This window comes from Mauremys reevesii, linkage group 10, assembly GCF_016161935.1.
Source record: "Mauremys reevesii isolate NIE-2019 linkage group 10, ASM1616193v1, whole genome shotgun sequence".
In the NCBI taxonomy this organism is placed as follows: domain Eukaryota; kingdom Metazoa; phylum Chordata; order Testudines; family Geoemydidae; genus Mauremys; species Mauremys reevesii.
In genome coordinates this window covers 8,160,388-8,181,859 of record NC_052632.1, presented here as the reverse complement: position 1 = coordinate 8,181,859, position 21,472 = coordinate 8,160,388, and the positions used below count along the sequence as shown (strand labels likewise).

General features: G+C 44.1%; 1 protein-coding gene across 5 annotated transcripts in view; it reads right to left on the bottom strand.

Moving 5' to 3' along the window:
• The window catches only part of ADAMTS17 (ADAM metallopeptidase with thrombospondin type 1 motif 17), a 265,853-nt gene that overhangs the window by 133,267 nt on the left and 111,114 nt on the right, over positions 1 to 21,472 (bottom strand). For all 5 annotated transcript variants that reach the window (XM_039492977.1, XM_039492975.1, XM_039492976.1 and 2 more), the window contains 2 exons: positions 11,294 to 11,434; positions 9,191 to 9,341 (listed from right to left, as the gene is read on the bottom strand). In XM_039492977.1, the coding sequence (XP_039348911.1) occupies positions 9,191 to 9,341; positions 11,294 to 11,434 (292 nt within the window). The remainder of the gene's footprint in view (positions 1 to 9,190; positions 9,342 to 11,293; positions 11,435 to 21,472) is intronic.

The window sequence follows — 21,472 nt, the reverse complement described above, 5'->3', positions numbered from 1 at the left end:
ATTGATTTCAATGGAGTTATAGCTTGATTAACACCTGTGTGAGCGAGTGGTGAATAACCAAACATTCAGAAAGTGTCCAAATCCAAGGGATTAATTTAGTTCAAGAAGAAAGAATCCTTGAGTTAACTGCTTTCCAGTGCTATAATTTCAGTTGCAGAAATGTCTGAATTCAACAAAGTTGTTTCCTAGACTTTTTTTTTTTAATGCTCTTTATCAGGGAAAACATAACAAATGCTGCGAACATGAAGTGGATCATGCTGAGGCTCAGTCTTCGGCATTAGATGACTTTACGTGTATTTATCTGGCTAGTAACATGTGGAAGCCATATGAAATATACTGGGCTCCATGGATACATGGAGTGATACCAAGGGCTTCTCTGTTCCCAATAACCAAAACTCAAGAATAAAAGCCCTTCCCATGAGAGCTGCTCTTTCTTCTAGGGGGAAGGGACAGCTCAGTAGCTTGAGCATTGGCCTGCTAAACTCAGGGTTGTGAGTTCAATCCTTGAGTGGGCCATTTAGAGATCAGGGGCAAAAAATCTGTCTGGGGATTGGTCCTGCTCTGAGCAGGGGATTGGTCTTTTTAAGAGAGAAAAGACAAAAAAACCCACCAGGTCTTCAAACAGTAACTAGATGGCCATGCCACACTCTCCACATAAATATTCAGCTGTTGTACGTACCGATCCCAAGATACGAATGAAACTAGCTTTCATCTTCAATCAAGTCACTTTTTAATAGCAGTAATTCTACAGGACAGCAAGATCAGCCCAGGGCTCTTCATCATCATAACATCTTAGCGACTGTAGCTGCAGCATTCCAAAGGCCTGCACACAGCTGTGCGACACTTTCTCGGGGTGTCCAGGACCGAGAGTCAGCAAGCGACACCTCTGCCTCAGTGAGAGGGAGTCTTGTGTGTCAGCTCCCTGACCCTGCCAGCCCTTCAGCCAGTCAAAAACTCTGCTCTGGGCTCTGCCAGCCACTACTTTGCCCGGCAGGCACACACTTGGTGTACCCCTGTCCCCAAACTCCTCAGACGCCTCCTCCTGTAGTGTCCAGCCCCAGTCACTGGACACTCCCAGTAATTAGCAGGCTCACTAATCCCAAGGGAATAGTGCACACCCACCAGCTTGTGTGAGTCAGCTGAGTAGCAGCTCGCATACAACAATGCAGCACTGTAAACTATTTATAGTAAGAACAACTATACGTTGATTAACAAAGGTAAAAATTGAGGTGACATCGAGCAAAGCAAGTAGAATACACTTCTAGCAGACAAAGCTGTAACTGTAACCGGCTAACCTTCTCACCTAAGCCTTTTCATGGCTCCCGAGGTTGGCTGAGATCCTGTTTCCATGGGTAGCACCACACCACCTGGTTACCCCTTTAATTTGGCCCAGGCCTTATTAGCCACAGTAATCCCAGCAAAGTCAATAAGGATACGTCTACAGAGCAAAAACCACTGCAGTGAGTCTCAGAGCCCAGGTCAACTGACTCAGGCTTGTAGGGCTCATGCTACAGCGCTAAGAATAGCAGTGTGAATGCTCAGGCTCAGGCTGAAGGCTGGGCTCTGAGACCCTCCCCCTGGCCAGGTGTCAGAACCCAGGCTCCACCCCAAGCAGGAACGTCTACACGGCTATTTTTAGACTCTCAGTGTGAGCTCTAGGAGCCCAAGGCAGCTGACCCGGGCTCGGAGACTCACTGCGAAGAGTTTTTTTTTTTTTTTGCAGAGCAGATGTACCTTAAATCCACCCATGTGACTGAAGACTACTTGGATATGCAAAGGTTGCATGACTGGGCCCCTGATTAGCAGTAGTCATCGAGAACTGCGCTTGTCCTTCTATACCACGTAAGAGACCTGCACAATCAAGATTTCCAGAAGTGACTAGTGATTTTGGGTGCTCGCCCTGAAACACCTTAAAGGGGCCTGGTTTTGATGTGGCGGCTCAGCACTTTCTGAAGACCCGTCAGCTACAGGTCAGGGACTCAAAGCCTGAGGCTTTCGAACAGCCCGGGCAGCATTCTAGGGCAGGGCCAGCGGCACGGGCTGCGCTTTCATATCGGCTCACTCCGGCGCCCGTATCCTGTGCAGCACAAACCTGCCCATGGCACAGTCTGTTCACAGGGCAGCAGGTAGGGGGGGGAAAACGGTCTGTCTTGCAACGTACAGAAGCCGTGAAATAGGACGCTTCTGTTTCATATAAAACAGGCAACATGAAAACGGTTGCGCTTTTAACAACTCACGTTAGGAAAACTATAAAATATAGGAGGGCAATTAGGTAAATTATTAACTTTACTTTTAAAAAAGAAAATCTTCTCATTTTACTTTGCAATTGCCAAGCATGTAGGCTGCACATTTTAACAAAACCAATCCCATCCTTTACTGCAGTGCTATTAATAATTATTATTACTATTATAATTTATACCATACCCACAGTATATATGCATTTTACAGACACATCTGTAGACACAATCCCAGCCTGTACATAGGCTGATTTGTAGCCTGCTATTGCAGAGATAAAATTGGCTTACAATCTTAGTATGAGTTTTTAACTGGTACTCACCATGTACCGTAGTATTTACTAACATGAGTCTTGATCTTGCATTTGACTTTCCTTAGGCACACTCAGCCAACCTGACAGCTCCCACTTTAATGCTGCTTTCGCAACCCTGCCACAAAGCCTATGGCCCCAGGCTTGCAAGACACCCAGAGACTTCACCTCCCACATGTTTCAATGGAAGCGCTGGGCACCCAGAACCTTTCGGTATTGGGCTCTAAAATCACTTAGGCTCTGCGTTCAGTATAGACAGTGTACAAGGGTTTTTATTATGGTTATTATTATTATTTTTTAAGAGGCAATGTTGTCTGTCAAACATCCCTTAAAAGCTGGGAAATTAAAAGAGTGAAGTCGCAGATCAAGTTTCTTGGCCATGGGAAATGAGAAAAAGGCTAGTAAAAATAAATAGTGTGTGTATGTATCTATGTTCAGATGTGGTTGGGAAGATTCTGGGAGTTTTCTCTTGAAGTCTTTTGCAGATGGGAAGTACCCAGAGGCTGATGGGAGAGGTCTGAGCAGGCTTGTTATACTGTGTTTGCAGGCTGACATTCAATAGCATTCTGGCTAATTTAGTTGAAGTTCATACTTCAGCTGTAGATGCCACATCACAAGGCTACACTAATCCTCTCCCCCACCCCGACACCCAACCTTATGTCTTAATAAGAAAATGAAGGATTTCCAAACTCTCGAGTGCTTGATTCTTAATATGCGCCTCTATTATTTTTAAGAGTTTTTTTTTTATATTCTTAAATTGACACATTGTATTTTTATAATTTGATTTTGGTTCTCCTCTCTTTTTATATATATAGATATTTTAAAACCACTGCACCAGAATGTGTTTTGACAGACTTCCAAAATGAAACACGTACAGAAATTTCTGAAGCATTCCAATAATCGTAAACTGGGCTGTGCAGTGCAGTGCAGGCATTCTGCTTCTCTCTCACTTTTTTTTAAACCCAAAGTATTTCCACCAAAAAGAAGGGGGGGAAACGGTCTGTCTTGCAACGTACAGAAGCCGTGAAATAGGACGCTTCTGTTTCATATAAAACAGGCAACATGAAAACGGTTGCGCTTTTAACAACTCACGTTAGGAAAACTATAAAATATAGGAGGGCAATTAGGTAAATTATTAACTTTACTTTTAAAAACGAAAATCTTCTCATTTTACTTTGCAATTGCCAAGCATGTAGCCTGCACATTTTAACAAAACCAATCCCATCCTTTACTGCAGTGCTATTAATAATTATTATTACTATTATAATTTATACCATACCCACAGTATATATGTATTTTACAGACACATCTGTAGACACAATCCCAGCCTGTACAGAGGCTGATTTGTAGCCTGCTATTGCAGAGATACAATTGGCTTACAATCTTAGTATGAGTTTTTAACTGGTACTCACCACGTACCGTAGTATTTACTAACATGAGTCTTGATCTTGCATTTGACTTTCCTCAGGCACACTCTGCAACCACACGGAGCAGGGGGTTCAATCCCATAGATCTCCTCACAGGATAAGGACCACAGATAGTCCCACTGATGTGTCACAAATATGCTTACCTAAGTTTCCCAACAAGCCTTTGATTACGAAAGCTGAAAGGATTAAGATCCAACTTACTGACACTATTTGTGCTTTTCCTTTACTTTTTTTGTTTCCATTTTGTACAGCTCGACAATGGAAACGGGCTAGTCAGTTTTATTTTTGCTTACAATCATTTTCATTCTCAGGTTCTCAGTGCTGCAATGTTTCGATTGTGGATGCTGGAGATTAAAGTTATTTGTTTAAAAGCAACTGCAATTTAAGGAAAATGATGGCACCGTTCCTACAGGTCTCAGATTTTCTAAAAGCTTGTTTACTCAAAATCTCAATTCTGGGCTACATTTGAGTTAACAGCATCCCTTGTTAAGCAGAAAATCTCTTTGTAGCAATGTTAATCGCTACATGCCATTTTAGTCTAAGCACAGTTTTGACTCAAAACAATACTGAAAGATAATGGTTATGTAAAAACCCGCAAAAATGCGTTAATAATAAATAAGCCAAAAGGCATACGAAACGGAAAGCCAAACACTGGATATAAGAGATACAAATCACATTTTTTCCATAAATATAATGTCAGCCCAAAAGCCTCTGTCAGTAGGCATGCCAGCTTGAAAAATAAACCCAGGGCTCATGATTAAACACACAAGTGTATTTTCACATGAGTTTGTGAACAACGTGTTTCTGGTACAGACACTTTATCTCAACTGTGAGAGATGCAGCCACGATGGGTTTTGTGGACAGCATAATAAAGAAAAAAGCACAAGGCCTATTCACAACTTAAATCCTATATTGACAGCTTATATAGGGTTTGAGGAACACCTCTGCTTTTTCCTGGTCTTCTGCACAGGGCCTTCTACCCCTAATAATACTAGACTTACAAGCATGGTAGCGCATCTGGGAAATAGTGGCCAGTCAGGCCAGACTGTCAAATGCCTTGCAAAACCTGGGATGTAGGTGGCCAGAACACAATATCGTAAGGTACCAATGCCTGGGTGGATGAGACAATGAGTTTTAAAAGGTGGACTCCTATTTATCTCCTATTGCACATCAGGGATATTCAGAGCAACACTGTCATCCCCACAGGCCCACTTTTCACACACTCACGCAATCAGTTCGATATTTGGTAATATGACAGTAGCTTTATTCCTATAAAACAGGCATTACCATGCCAGATTCTAGATGGGCCATGTCCTTCCATCAAGCAGCACTATGCTAGAAATAAGGGCTTGATTCTGATCTCACACTAGTTTTACAGCAGTGTTATTCCATTAACTTCAACTGAGTTACTTCTGGTTTACACCAATGTAAGTGAAATGAGAATCAGTCCCAGGGCCATGACAAATTCCAGAACTAGATTTGATTGATGTCAGAACCCAGCCTTGCTGGGGCTAATTAGGGATTATTCTGTTAGTAACTCCTGAAAACATCTGGGGTGAAATCCTGGCCCTGTTGAAGTCAACGGCAAAGTTCCCTTTGACTTCTCTGGAGTTAGGATTTCACCCTGGGGCCCTGGACACAGCTCTCAGCTGATTCTGTGCAGCGCATACCCTGACAATGTTCAGACTTTACAGAAAGAAGGGTCAATGCAGAGCACCAGGTAAACAGACTTCCCCATAACTCTCCTGGCATTTACAAATGGATTGGAGCTATGTAACTCAGACATAGCTATGGAGGGTACGTCTACATGGGGAAAGAAAGAGCTGTGGCAGTGAGTCTCAGAGTTCAAATCAGCTGACTCAGGATTGCGCTGCGGGCTCAAAATAGTAGTGTAGACGTTCGGTCGCAGGCTATAACCCAGGCTCTGAAACGCAGAGAGAAGGGAGGCTCTTGGACCCAGGCTGCAGCCTAAGCAGGAACATCTGCTCTGCTATTTTTAGCTCAGCAGTGCAAGCCGAAGTCAGTTGACCCAGGCTGTGAGACATGCTGCCGTGTGGACATACCCAAAGTGGCTCCCTCACGATCCTTCGTTTTTGTGCTGTGATTTCTGCGGAGAGCTCAGAGCAGTTCATGGTGGTTTGGCAAACATTCTTATTGCTAGAGACTGCCAGTGTGCACGCCAGAATCTTTCATTAGAACAATAAATTAAGACAGAGATTATCAAGCGTGCCTAAGGGAGACAGGTGCCCAAGCCTTTAACACACATGGTTACCAAAAAAAATCTTAAAAATTCAAACTGATGCCAGGCTGACTGCCAAAGTCTGTAGACAGCAGAAACAATAGCTATGAAAGAACGGTGAGCTGCTACATTTTATTTTAATAGGCCATGGAGTCTGAAGTCTAATGATGGCAGCATAGGACTGTAAACTTTGTCCACTGTTTCACTGCTGAACAAAGCGCACACGAAGGAAGCAGGACAACCGCAGCAGGAAGATCTATTTTGAGTGGAGTTTTGTTTTGGCCTCTCTGGTCAGTGCAGCTTGGGTTGTTGGCAGGGCTTGGGAGTAACATTACCTCTGCTGCCCCAGATATAGAGTTTGGAAGGTATTTGGGGAAGGGGGGAAGAAAAGGGGACAAATCAAAGTGATACAGGCGGGCTGGAATGTTCCAAGGCTCTGTGTAACTATTGTCGATACTTATATTCTTACTCTTTACTATAGGACCTGAATGCCTCTCATGCAGAAAGCTTCATCAAACAGGAAGATTTTGCAGCCTTTCCTAAAGATGGTTAGATTCTGGATTCATCTACTGTCCTCTGGAAATTTTCCTGATCATGGGGAATTTTTGAATGTAGGTCTTCTAGTTTGCCCAACATAATTCTGGAGCTCAGCTATCTCTTTCTGAAATGTCATAATAGAGCTCTCTATTAAATAGGAATGTAGACAGAAGACGCGTGTAGTCATAAAAAGATTGAGCAGGCTAATTTCCTGAAGTTTATTTCCTTTTTGTAACAAATATTTACTGTCAAATGTTTATTACTTGTACATTTGGATTTTTTAATAATACTTTATTGAATTAAAAATACCACATTACCATTGGCTAGAAGAGGAGACAGCTACGTTTGCCAATAATTTCTATAACTAATGCCAACGACCGGTGCCAATTTTTTTTGGTTCATATTTCCGCAGACAGCTTAGAGACTTACAGTACAAGCATTCTGTTGATGAGGCACGAGAAAGACGAAGGTGAACGTAACAAAACCTTCCAGGATTAAAAAATTAAAGCTGACCATTTCCTATAACGAACTTAGTTTCACTGCAGGCAAACACCAACTCACAGCCGCTGAACAGCATGCAAATATTACCATGGTTTAATGATGTGTAAAGTTAATGGCAAATATTTTCACAGAACATCAACGTTGAACTCTGAAGCACTCCCACCCTACATTCGTGATCAGAAATACCTACATCTACATAATTAAGCTAACTAGTGTTTGCAACTTCCTTTATTCAGCCAAAGCTTGTATAGACTTCTCAGCAGAAATTATTCTATTCTAAAGTCCTTCCAAATATGTACTAAGGTTTCTTTTCTTCTTTTCTAAAGATTTCAAGCACTAAGACTAGTAAAGATCCCAAAGGACCAACACTACCTGTGGCTAACAGAAAATACTGCCGGCTGGTTTGGTACACTGACAAACATGCTCTGAATGAGGAGTTTCAAGAACACTGTATTTCTGGATATGCTATTTCAACATGAGAAATGCAGACTAGTTAGCAGTCAAATTGCACTTCCTAGTGGGGGTGAAACCTCCAGGAATGACAGTTCTTTTCTGTAACAATGCACATAGCAAATATCTACCAAAAGCTGGGTAAGCAGCATGGTATCTGTTCATTTGGAGGTACCTGCATCTTCCTGACTATACCTGGGGTACTCTTTAAGGATGCACATTTTAAAAGCTTGCTTCCAGTCCAGTAGTCCGGATGGCCTGTGTTTCCCTGGTTGATCCAAAAAACACAACCTACCCAGATTTGTTTCTCATTGTTTTCATGTTCTGTGTTACTTAGTTGCCAGATCCAAAGTAAACAAAACAGCAAATGTGAAACTCAGAGTTCTTTCCCAGCACTTGCATGTGTTCGACAGCTTTATTCATTTGGCTTTTGGAAACTTCAGTTATAATTGATTATTATTTTCTTTTTTTTTTTATAAGATTAAAGTGCCAGACATTTTTAGACGTGGAGGGGACAGGACAGGGGAGGGGAGAGGAGGAAATGATTTACCAAAACAATTTTTTTTTTTTAAATATTGCCTAGTTACAAGAGGGTAATGCATGATTCACTCTTGCCACCTAAACTAGGGCTTTGTAGAACATAACGTAGGGTAAAATGCCACTAAATGGTTCTGGTGATAAAATCATCAATTTGATAACAATGCTTAGCACTTTCCATCTGTAGCTATCCTAGCACATAGCCACACATGTGCAATCATAATCCCTACCTAGAATAGGGGTGCAGTTAGGGTAAGTGTCTTGCTCATGATGATACAGAGAGTTAGTGGCAGCGCTGAGAACAGAACCCATGAATCCTGACTCCCAGTCCCATCCACTAACTACTGGCTCACACAGCCTCCCCAGCAGATACAGCACAAGACCAGAGCTCCTATTGGTTGGTCAATTGGTTCATACATGAATATTGCTTCACATTAGTCAGAGGTGGCTCCTATCAGCAGCCCTGAAATAGTTTGGAGTCAGGGTTCGAACCCAAATGATCTAAACCTCTCTAGTCTGCAGAGCTGGGAAGTCTTGTGGGAAGAGGCTCGCTCGTGAGACTTCTGCTACATCCCAATTCCAGATGGGCCGGAAATATCATGAGAACAGCCTCTTGCTCAGTATTCTGGCACTCTGACTTCCGTGGGAGTTTTGCCCAAGTGAAAACTGAATACAAACTCAATAAGGACCTCAGGACCTGGAACTAGGATTTTAGCTTTATCAGTGTGGGTGGGGTTTTCAAAAGTGCTCAGCGTTGGCCTAGCTCTGTTATTTCATCTGAGTCAGTGGAAGTTTTACTGTTGATTTCAACCAGAGCAGGTTAGGCCAACGCTGAGCACGGTTGAAAATCCCACGGTGTATTTCAATTGGAGGTAGGGAACCTTTCTATTCTCAATTGACAGCTTTGTTTCCATTACCCACCCTCACGCCCTTGGGACCCAGGAGAAGCCTTACCTCCATATTCTTACAGAAAGTGGCATTGGTCCCGAATAGGATCTGGCACTGTTCATCGGCGCTGTAGTGCATCCCTGGCAGCTTGTGAGGAAGCCGCAGGGCATACTGGCTTCGGGGGTCTGTTACCAGCAAACAGGTGCTCACCTTGGACCTAAAGAGTACGAGAGTTACACACACCTTTAAGGGGAGGAACTTTGGAACTGGGCTGGTAGATCACTTGCCCAGAGAAGGTGGCTCCTTCCCTTTCACTTGAGATTATGGTCTCTTTGTCTAAATGGTTGGTATTTTTAACTGCTTATTTTTGAGAGATTTCCACCCAGAAATATCCTTTCTTAAGCAAAGATTCTGACTTGCAGATATTTCTGGTCAGGTTGCTATTATGGGCAGGTGGAGACTGGAGATGCATGAGTGAGGTCATGCAGTGGTATTTTTGAGGCATTACTCAATATGCAGAGCGAACAGTGGGACAGATGTGAGACCTGGGAAATGTACCGTGTTCAAATGACTATAAGGAAATGTTGTGTGCAGTTGTGTTGTAGTTGTGTTGGCCCCAGGACTCTCTCTCTAATATACTGTGAAGTGCCAGAGAGGCAGACCTCTGAGAGGTGAGTGTTAAGTGGGTTTCCTGGAGAATGCCCTAAGGGTGGTTAATGCGAATTCCACAATACCGGTTATGCAAAAACCAAACCTTTTGAAGTTTGCCCTGAGGAGAGAGCCACTGACTGGTGATTGCCTATTACAGGAGGCCACAGATCAAAGGCCGAGACTATACAGAAATAGCTGGACTGTCCCAGACTTGTTATGGTTTTTGATCTGAAACCCGACATGAACTGGTAACCCAGCGCAAACCCAGCTGAGGGCTTTGAAAGACAGCCAGCCCCCAGAGCCCTATGTTGGAGCTCGGGGTCACCTCTGGTAAGCTTTTAGCCTGGGTGTAGGTCCGTTTATTATTTTTTGTACATTTTCTCTCTAATACACTTTGCTTTGCGAAGGCTGGTTGGTAACTGGTGTGCACTGTTGTAACCTCTGGATGCTGGCCCCTGGTCAGAGCTGCTGGGGAAATCAGTGAGGTGCAGAGGGACTACAAGCCTAAACCCGTTTGCAGGGAGAGAGATGCAGATCTTCGCCCAGAGAGGTGATGGCTCAGAGCCTGAAACCTTAGGTGGGTGCCCTTGTGGAAGAGTAGGGGTGTGTGTCAAAAGTGCAATTAACTCTGAAACTGTGACCAATAGCATCTTGGAAGGTTTTTTTAAAACTAATGGAAGGCAGGAAAGATACTGGACCATGTATATGAGGGTCACTACGAAGTAGTTTAGGAGCTGACAGACTCAGAGTACAGAATCAGACCCTTGTTTTTATCTTGACAGTGTCCCCCTTTAACATAACATTACTGGAGTCTCATTTTCTGGATAGACTCTTTAACCTCTTTTTTCCCCTCTCCCTCTTCCTTTGATCACTGCTAAACTCATTGCTCTGTACAGAGGTTGCATCTCTGATAGTCAAGTGGGTCCAGCACACTCTGGTGTTTGTTCCGGTGAATGATGCTCTATGAGCTAGTAGTCAGCTTGCCTTACATTCTTTCTGAATTGCTAAAGAGGGTAAACTAAAAACACTGGATGCTGTAGAAAAGGCATTCACGTGAACTGTTTAAGTTAATGCTCACTTAGAGAAGAGAGAATGACACAGAATTAACTCCCTGGGAAATGAGTTCTCTCCGGCTTTTGTAAAACGAATTGTTCTACCAGGGCAGGCTGGCAGAACCTCTCAAATAGGGTGGGGTGTGGTTGTTTTTGTTGTTGTTGTTGTTGTTGTTGTTTTTTTTAAGGGCACCTCCTCCTGTACAACCTAACGGAGTCCTGTCATTGCAGGATTCATTCCTAAAGTGGAAGTGAACTGGGATTCTTTTCAAGAAGCTATCAGTGTGCTGAAATTTGGGGAGGATCAGTTTTCTGCATCTCTGCCAGTATACTACAAAGGAGACACGTTCAGCCTTCCATACAGCGATTGTGCACCGCCCTCCCCTGACGTTGCTTTGGGTTTGAATTTCAAATACGATCCCAATTCTTTGAGATACAGGGTTTTCACTGTTCATCACGTTCTTACTTTAGGAAGTTTTCAAGGTCGTCACGGCTGCAGGAAGACCAAGAAAGGTCACTGGGGTTCCTGCCCTTCACCCATTCTCCAGACATTATGTGAGATCTTCCTGCGCAGGACAAATGATCATCGTCATGGCTCATCCCCATGCTGTTCGGTTAAAAAAAACAAAAACCACATAGATAAAGCCATACTGCGGGTTTGTCATTTCCCATTGCACCTGACAATGGGACTCTGATTATCTTATGGGGAACACACTGGAAAGTAGAACTGATCAAATAATGCACAATTAATAATTTATCCAATGCAGTTACCTTCTATGTCACAAGCAAATTCCTTGAATTTACCTATTTTAGTTGCAAATTTTTGTAAAAAATTGTTTTGCTCCATGGATTGATGGCAAACACTTCACTATAGGGTCTGCTAGAAATATCCTAAATCCACCAGTGATTTTTAGTGGAGAGATAGCGCTGAGAAGTTATATGGAACTGCAACTGTTCCCTGATTAGATGAACCCATAAGTACATCTGGCTGAATTCTTACACACACGGATGCAAAAAGTGGTTTCTGGGCATGGTCATGCAACCTGAAATGTGCTTCCCCATAAAACTCAGTCATTCAAGGGTTCACAGAAAGCAAACGCTCAGAAAGGATGTAACCTGGCTGAAGTACAGAATATCAAAGGGAGTATTGTGGAAAACTTTGTACTACTTGCCCAAAACTAGTGAATGAGGTTAACTAAAACCATGTTGAGTAAGGTCAACAAATACCGAAGTACAATTATTACTAAACATGGAACCAAATTCTGCTCTTGTGCCAGTTCAAATCTGGAGTAACTCCACTGACATAAAAGGGGTTACTCCAAATTTACAGTATTATTAAATATCACTATTTCAGCAACCCTTCGATGCCCCCCCCCAGAATCAGGGCCCCATTTTGCTAAGTGCTGTACAAACGCATCCAAAGACACAATCCCTGCCCCAACCCAATGTAAATGTGAACAACATTTGGCCCATGGTAGTGCATCTAAACAAATAATGCACATTTACACATATTTACACCCACAACTGAGAAATTAAAATATCGCTCACCTGAGGATCTCAAAAGGGCTTCACAAAAACTTTTCCCCCACCATGCACCTGTGAGGCCATGTATTATTAACAGTGTTTTATAAGAGGGAAAACTCAAGCAAAAGAGAGGATAAGTGACTAGCTCAGGTTTATACAACAAGTCAGTGGCAGAACCATGCACAGACACCAGAAATCCTGATTTCCAATCCCATCCTCAAACTACTAGGCCACGTTACCACCCAATGTAGGAGAGAGAACAAGTTCCAGCCTGTTTTGATAAGATTTGATAAGTAACATTTTCAAATCTTAATGTCCTTCCTTTGGTTTCTAAACCCATCTTAAAATGGGATGGGAATTGGTTTACGGATTTTTGCAAACGGTGCCTCACGTGATGTCAAGTGTCACTCAGCTAGCAAAGTGGCAGTCATCAGCATTAGGTTCAGAATTGCCAACTGCAAGTTGATATCTGAAATTTCAGTTGATTATCAGTTTATTCCTTAGGAGAAGAGCATCTTATTGTACAAGCTTCCAGCTTGCTGGACACAGCCAGATGGCCATTGTTTCCGATCATGATGTTGGACTCCCAATATGCAACATTACTCTACAAATCAGAGTCGCCTGTTTGTTTTTATATTCAGTTCTCATTCCCCTGCCTTTGCTTCTCTGCAGTTTTGGGATTCAAATATTCAAAACCTAAATGCAGCATAAATTTCTAGTTCTGATGAACCAAAACCAGCTTCAGCAGCTTGATAATTATGGCTTAGCTTAAACCACCATTTAGGCTATTTTTAGCTTAAAGTGAAAATTACATGGCTGAGTCTATTATTTTAGGTTTATCTCCAGGGATGTTATTATTTCTAACAATGTTACACTTAGCATAATTTTTAGACTCAGAAGCTCATGGTTATGCATGTTTTTTAACCTTTGTGGGTTTTGAACACAGGAAAAATGTTAATGTCAAGCATATTCTGTTTGACACGCACCAATAATTTAACAATCTAGTAGCAACTCTAATTTCTGAAACAGAGGGTGAAATCTGTGCTTCACTGAACTCAATGGGAGTTTTGCAACTGACGTCAACGGGAGCCAGGATTTCACCCAAGATGGTTTATCCATGTTACCTCTACAAACAAATAAATAAAAACACATCTTAACACAAATTATGAGGGCAGAGCCAGCACTACTCTTCTATTGCAACTTGTCCCCTACAAAACTTGCAGTCTTGGGAAATGAGAAAGGAAGATTTTAATGTGATAAAAGCAAGTAAATAACATAGGAAAGATTCCTTTAGTCCCAGAGAGACATGGCGATCTTCCACAATATTGACTTAGAAAAGTAAACTGAATGTTTGCCTTCATTCTTTGGCCCATCTGGGTCACAAGTCAATACATTCCCAGTATATTTCCATAGAGCAAGAATCTTCTTTCATAAGGCTGGTGTAGAACAGCAACTACAATTTCACCTGAAGTTGATGGAGCCAGATGGTTACATCAGGAGTAGCAGAATGTATTGCAGTGATGTCTCCTTCATATTTATAAATTGGGCAGTAGGTGGGGATATGTTTGATGGTCTGTCGTGGGGAGCCACACTCGCATGCCAGAGAATCCTTGATTTTCCATTTGTACCTTAGATGTCTGCATCTATCCTGGTTGGTTCGGATTTCGTTCAGAGTTGACCAACGAAGGTCAAACCCAGGAATCTTCTGTGTCGGATCCATCACAAAAGCACTTATTTTTTAAGTCTTGTTTAGCCCAATCTGCTTTCCAAGCCGTCTCCTAATCATAGCCCGATTGCATGAGGCTAAGCGAATGTTCCCAGAAAGGTTGAGAACCACTGGTCTAAAACACACTGATCCATGTACTGCTTATCTGAGATTAGAATCTGGGCCTTTCTGAGTTCCATTCACCTGGGTAAAGTCTGCTAAATCACTGAATTGCCACAAAGGCAAAAGGTCCATCCTTGCTAGCTTATTGGAAAGGAATCACTGAGTTTTGGCCACAGGTAACTCTACACAGACAGTTACCTTTTCTGTAACTGGTGTTCACTGAGATGTGTTACTCATGTCCATTCCATATTAGGTGTGTGCACTCGCCACATGCTCCAGTGCCAGAAGTTTTTCCCTTAGCAGTATCCATAGGGGACCAGCTCTGGTGCCCTCTGGAGTGGTGCCCACATGATGCAGTATAAGGGGTGCTGCCAGCTCCTCCCTACCCTCAGTTCCTTCTTGCCTGAAACTCAGTGGGGAAGGAGGGATGGTTGTGGAAAAGGTAACTGTCTTTTCTTCAAGTGCTTGCTCACGTCCATTCCATATTAGGTGACTCTAAAGCAGGACCCTTAGATGCGGGTAGGAGTTCATGGATGCGTAGATTGCAACACAGCCCTGCTGAACCCAGTGTCGTCTCAGGGCTGCTGAGTGATGGCGTCACGAGAGGTAAACGTGTGGACCGAGGAACACGTTGCGGCTCAGACGTCCTGGATAGGGATGTGCGCCAGGAAGGCTGCAAAGGACACCCGAGCTCTCGTCAAGTAGGCTCTGACAATTGGCAGCGGCAGAACTCCTGCCAGGTTGTAACAGGTCCTTATGCACGAGGTGACCCAATTGGAAATCCTCTGTGAGGACACTGGAAGGCCCTTTATCCTGTCAGCTGTAGCAATGAAGAGCTGAGTCGAGTTACGGAACGGTTTGGTATGTTCTAAGTAAAAAGCCAAGGCCCTTTGGACATCCAGTACATGAAGACGCCTCTCCTCCTGGTCTTGTGCGGTTTGGGACAGAACACTGGGAGGAAGATGTCCTGGTTCCTATGGAAGGTAGACACAACCTTTGGCAGGAAGGACGGGTAGGGCTACAGCTGAACTTTGTCTTTGTAGAAAACAGTATACGGCGGTTCTGAGGTCAAGGCTTTAATTACAGAGACCCGTCTCGCCGACATCACTGCCACCAGGAATGCGACCTTCCATGACATGTGGGAAAAGGAGCAGGAACCCAGCGGTTCAAAGGGTGGGTCGGTGAGCCTAGAGAGGACCAAGTTAAGATCCCACTGTTGGACAGGAGCCTGTATCTGCGGGAAGAGTCTCTTGAGCCCTCTCAAGAATCTGACCGTCATGTCATGGGAAAACACCATCTGTCCTTGGATTGGTGGGTGAAAACACAGATGGCCACAAGATGCACTCTAATGGAATAGTGTGCCAGGCCCTGGTTCCTCAAATGGAGCATGTAGTCCAGGACAGCCTGTATGGAAGAACGCAAGGGAGAGGTGCCACGCTCGGACGCCCAGCGGGAAAACCTCGTCCACTTGCCCAGGTAAGTCAGTCTGGTTGAGGGCTTCGTACTTCCCAGGAGGACCTGTTGGACTCCTTCTGAACAGGTCCGCTCCTCCAGGTTCAGCCACACAGCACCCACACTGAGAGGTGGAGTGACTTGAGTTTGGGGTGTAGGAGCCAACCGGGCTCCTGTGACGGCAGGGGCCAGGAAGGACCCACTGTCAAGCTCATACTGAACCAGTGCTGGTGAGACCATGCTGGGGCAATCACGACAGCCTGTGCTTTGTCTCTCTTGATCTTTGCCAGGACCCTGCTGATGAGTGGAATCAGAGGGAACTCATACATCAGGCTCCCTGACCATGACAGGAGAAAGGCATCGGAGCGAGAGCCTTTGCTCAGATCTTGCCGAGAACAGAAGCAGTGGCATTTCCTGTTCTGGCTGGTGGCGATCAGGTCCACTTGGGGAGTTCCCCACCTTTGGAAGATCATGCAGACTACCTCCGGGTGGAGCGACCACTTGTGGCAAGAGGAGAAGTCCCTGCTGAGCTGGTCCGCCAGCATATTCTTGATGCCGGGAAGGTGATAAGCTTCCAGGTGGATTCTGTGGCTAATGTAGAAGTCCTACAGATGGAGCGCCTCCTGACAGAGAGCCGATGATCACGCTCCCTCTTGCCCGTTGATGTAGAACATCGAGGCTGTATTGTCTGTCAGGACTCATGCCACTTTGCCCGACAGGTGGGGCGGGAAGACTCCACACGCCAGCCTGACTGCTCAGAGCTCTTTGACGTTTATGTGCGACTTCGCCTCCTCCGGGAATATTGGCAGGATGGCATGCCTGGAGCGCCTCATGTGGAGTGAGGCCAACAGTGACTCGATGGTGAGGGAAGACCATACAGACAGGCAGGAACTGAATTTTCCATTTTGCAGAAAACGATGTGATTTTGAATTTTTTTCCATTCCAAAGCAGAACAAAAAAGTCAAAGCTTCCCACAAAATGAAATTCTGAAAAAAAAATGTTCACATCAAAACATTTCATTCTGATACCAACTTTTTAGAATTTTGTATTGTATAATATAAATAAAAACAAAGTTGTTTTGAAACAGAAAATCAAAATGTGCCATTCCGAAAAGATCAGAACAGAACATTATGGGAATGCTCCATTTAGAGTCGGGGATTTTTTAATTAAATTTCATTGAAATCAACATGTTTCCAATGAAACATTTAGCTTTCAACAAACTGGCATTTTCCTACAGAAAAATGTTCCCTTGATGTGAAATCAAAAAAAAAAAAGAAAAAGGAGTTCAAAGCTCAGCTGATGTTGGACAACAACAAAGGTAGGAGGAGGAGGGTAGGGGAGTCCTTTCCCCTGCAAGGAGACTGTAGTGGGTCAGGAACATAAACATAAACCAGGGGAGAGGGGGGGAGGTGTTTATGTTGTGTGTTTGTCTTGTGCTGTGCCAGTCATTACACACCATGACCCCTGATGGGCTCTGCCGGGCTCAGAGGGGCACAAACAAACTGAAGACTAATATAATAATAAATAATATAATAAATAGGACAGAGTGTGGGCGTAACCATACAAGATGAGAGCAAGAGAGAGATGCCGTTTTGTTCGAGCTCTCTAAACTGTTCTCATGTAACTGTACCCAGGATATTGTGCCAAATCAAATCCAGGGCTCCACAGTGCCCAACCCTGTGGGGGGGGGGGGGAAGAGAGAGAGAATGACCTGGCCCAAGCCTGGGTGAGTGCAGGAACTGTTCCCTACTAGTTCCTCTGCAGAGGCCAGCAACCTGGAAGGGGGTGGGGCACTGTCCAGAGTGGCTGGGTGCCCTGGGAAGGGAGACAGCATGACTCCATAATAGGTGGCACAACTGGAAGCTCCCAGGGAGGGATTCTGATTAAGTTGGCCAGAATCCCTCCTGGGGCTTTCCACTGCACTGGGCTCGTCCTCAAACTCTCCAGCGTGGACCATCGTTCACAGGTGAAAATCTAGCCCTGAAATAGCAAAACATATGGTAGCATAGGCAATCCTTTAAACTGATATCCTGGGAGCCAAAAGGCTGTTTCAATCAAGGCAGACACGTTTGTTTACTAAAGCCTGTTTTCCTGACAACACTTTGCCTAAGCCAGGATGTGGTCAGCTTTCCGCTACAATGTGTGAGGAACTGGGTTTCACCTGAAGCCATTTAGCCAAGATATATTTTAGCTTTCTCATTCGTTTTTATTTATTTATTCTTAGCGTATGTTGAAAACTGGATCTTTTCTTTGGCAAAAAACACGAGTAGCAGTTACTAATTAATAATAAAACCAAAGACAGGAATGTCCTAATGTATTTTTAAAAAAACTGATTGCATTTGGGAAGTTTCTCTAAGGGAATTGTAGAGGCTAAAATTCATTAATTTCAGCTTCGGTTCTGCAGTGTATATGTAAAAACCCCATACAGAATGATTCAAAACCAAGATCGCTTTGAAGTTTGGGGGTTTTTGCATATTTTTTCTGGAATTTATTTATTTATTTGAAATTGACATTTATGGAGCAATCCTAGATTTTAAACAGCAACTGTTTAGCAAGTTCTAGGCACAAAAGACTAGATCCTCAGCTGGTGTAAATCGATGGAGCTCCATTGAAGTCAGTAGCGCTATGGTGATTTACACCAGCTCGGGATCTGGCTTCATGGCTCCAAAGCAACTGCTTCTAACCTTTCAGCGCTGGTTTTCTAGAAGAATACAAGTCCACGACACCTTTGGAGACTGTTTTAATTGGCACTGGGAAACTTTTCCCAGCAGTTACTCTACCTTACAATGACTCACTTGAGGAACGGATTAAATGACCAATGACCTAAATACCCCACATGCTCACACACTAGTTTCTGAAGTTCAAGCATTCCCAAGTACATCAAAGGGGAGAGCTATTCCTAAACACGTAGTAAATATAATGCCATGCTGGTTCTTTTCACTAATGACTAGCTCCACTTTCTTTGTAATAGAAATAAATTGGGGGGGGGGGGGAAGCTCTGTGTGTTCATAACTAATCAGCAGTGCAAGTGCTGACTCAGTATTCTGCATTTCCTTTGTAAGCAACTAATCTTACCTGCTATTCAGACTTCACAGGGAATTAGAAGTAGTTAATTGGTCCAATGAAATATTTTGCAGAGGGGGTTCTACTTTTAAATGAACAGAAACCTCTTTAAAACAGAGATAATAAATGTGGTTTCAGTATGAAAAGTGACTATTAAAATGGCACCATATTACTCAACAGCTCTGCCCCTTGTGTGTACTCAGTCACATCTAGCTAATTTATCACCAAAAAGTAAACATTTGCCACATATTATTCTTGTTAGCATTGCAGAACCAGCGCAGCTTTGTTAGCTTTGAAGCGCTAAGTGTAGTCAAAGCGCCAGCGCTGGGAGAGTCCGTACTCCACCTCCCTGTGGGGAATAACGTACAGCGCTGGGAGCCGCGCTCCCAGCGCTGGGGCTTTGACCACACTGGCGCTTTGCAGCGCCGCAATTTGCAGCGCTGGAGAGGGTGTGTTTTCACACCCTGCTGCAGCGCTGCAAATTTGCAAGTGTAGCCAAGGCCTGAGCTAGATTCAATTCTGGATCATGCATCAGCACACAACTGCTTAACCAAGTTCTAAATACAGAGCGAAATTCGGTCTTCAGTTACACGTCCTAGCTCTTGGGTTTGCTCAGAGTGAAGCACAATGGGGGGCTGATTCTGAACGGGGCCTCTAGGCACTCTATGACACCAATAAGAAGACAATAGGGTTGCCTCAGGTAGTGGAGTTTGGCCTACAGAATAATTATTGCTGGCAAGGATGCATGAGCCCAGAAAGAAGCAGATTGACTTTTAGAATCCAGAACCGGCACTTATCAAAAATGATAACTGTGCAAATTTCATCGGGAATCACAAAACTTCAACTTGTCTATTTTACAGTCATGTTAAAAGTAACGGAACTAGGAATTAAAGACACGTGTAATTTTCCATCCTAATACAAAATCAACACCTCTCAAAAGTTTACACCATATTCTGTGTTATATACTGCAGTCTATGGTGAAGTGTTGTGCAAGTGGTCAGAGCAGAAGAGTGGGAGGCAGGATTCCGAAGTTCCATTCCTGGCCTCTTCCCACCAGCTCGTCATGTAACCACAGTTCTCTGAGTGTGATTAATTTGAGTTTGTTTTCCCCGTAGCAATACTAAACGAATGCACTTGTTTCATTCGAGCCACTCGTCGACATTCTGCTCTAAGCGGCTAGTAGAGCTCAACTCCACATCTTGTTTTTCCCTGGTGCATTTTCCAAAAAGATTCCCGTTATTTTTTAAAAACCTGAGCCAAAACCCATCAAACCAATGGAAAGGCTCCCACTGACTTCAACAGGGTTTGGATCAAACCCTAAAGTTCTTAAGAGTGTGCACACAAGTGCTCACCAGAACCACTCTGGCTCTCAATAGCTTTCCTATTAAAAGCTTGGAATCTGAGACTTAAAATAATGCCGGGGCTCAGTGAGAGGAACTAACATAAGTGATGGTTTACATGTTTTTGAACAGCTGTAACTTTGCAGTTGATAATAGGCTATTTGAGAACGTCCTATGATTATTTCCGCTCATTCCTCTCTGACATGGCAAGGGTGGAGACATGGAGGAGAGATGAAAGTTCGACAGAAATGTACTGTCAGCAAGTACAAGTTTTTGAAAGGGGAAGGGGGCTACGTGGGAAGCTGTGACCAAGGGAAGGCTGGAAAAATTAGTTGGGGCAAACACAAGGAACTTCCACACACTGTCAGCTTCAAACAAGGGCTTCAGCTAGGTGCTAGTCAGGGCTTCTTCACGTTGTCTCCACGCAAACCAAACCCTTCCATTTGTAGGCAAGTAAATTAGGGTCAGCTAGATCCTGTTAGGTTCTGAAATAAACACCACTCGAGGCTAGCTAGCCATCTTCCTCTTCGTTTATTAAATCTCTGCCTTATACTCACTTAACTCTTTGCATTAAAGACATTAGCCTCAGATTTCTCCTTGTCTAAAAAGGACACTGAAACAGGGCCCCGAGAGGTCCCCAAACTACTAACAATGGAATCAGATTGTGATATTCCTCCCCTTTTGCTCCCACTGCTGGAAGCAGCTGCCAAGACCACGGTGGCAGCTCCTCTCAGCTCCAGAAACCAGCTGGGTCTGGGAAGTGGGGCAGATCAACCACCCAAGGGTGGAGGGCTCACCACCAGGAAAGGTCAGGTAAGAAGGGAGGGTGGGGTAGGAGTTCTGGGAGAGTTCGGCTCATGGGGTGGGAGAGGCAGGGGCTCCAGGAGTGTCAGGCTGGTGTGGGGGAGCACCCAATGACCTGTTGCCCCCAGCTGCAAAGCTGGCTCTGCCACTGATCCTCGACTGATCATCGGAAAGTGTATTTTGTCTCCCTAAATTTTATAACACAAGGGTTTTATCTTCAAGCCCGCAGTAGAGTGCCAAGAGCTGTGAGCAGTACTGCAAGTTGCACAAATCTGAGGATCTCCAAGCCCTTCCTCCAGAAAACCCCAAGACCCAGGTGGCCATAACCTCACAACGAGTACCTGATGTTAACTGCAGTCATCATGTTATCCCATGAGATTGCTGGTGAGATCCTGGGTTGGACTATATTGCTGCAAATCAATGATGCCTTGGGGACCTGAGGTTTACCACCACCACACAACCACAGAACACCCAGGGGGGACTGTAGTGTGTCCCCATGTCTATTTCAGTGTGTGAGTGGGGGAAGAGGGGAGCAGTGCCAGATGGAAAGCATCGGGAATGAAACCCTCTACTTATCCATAGGAAGCATACAACATGAGCAATTGCAAGGCAAAGTTTCCCCCACACTGCTTCT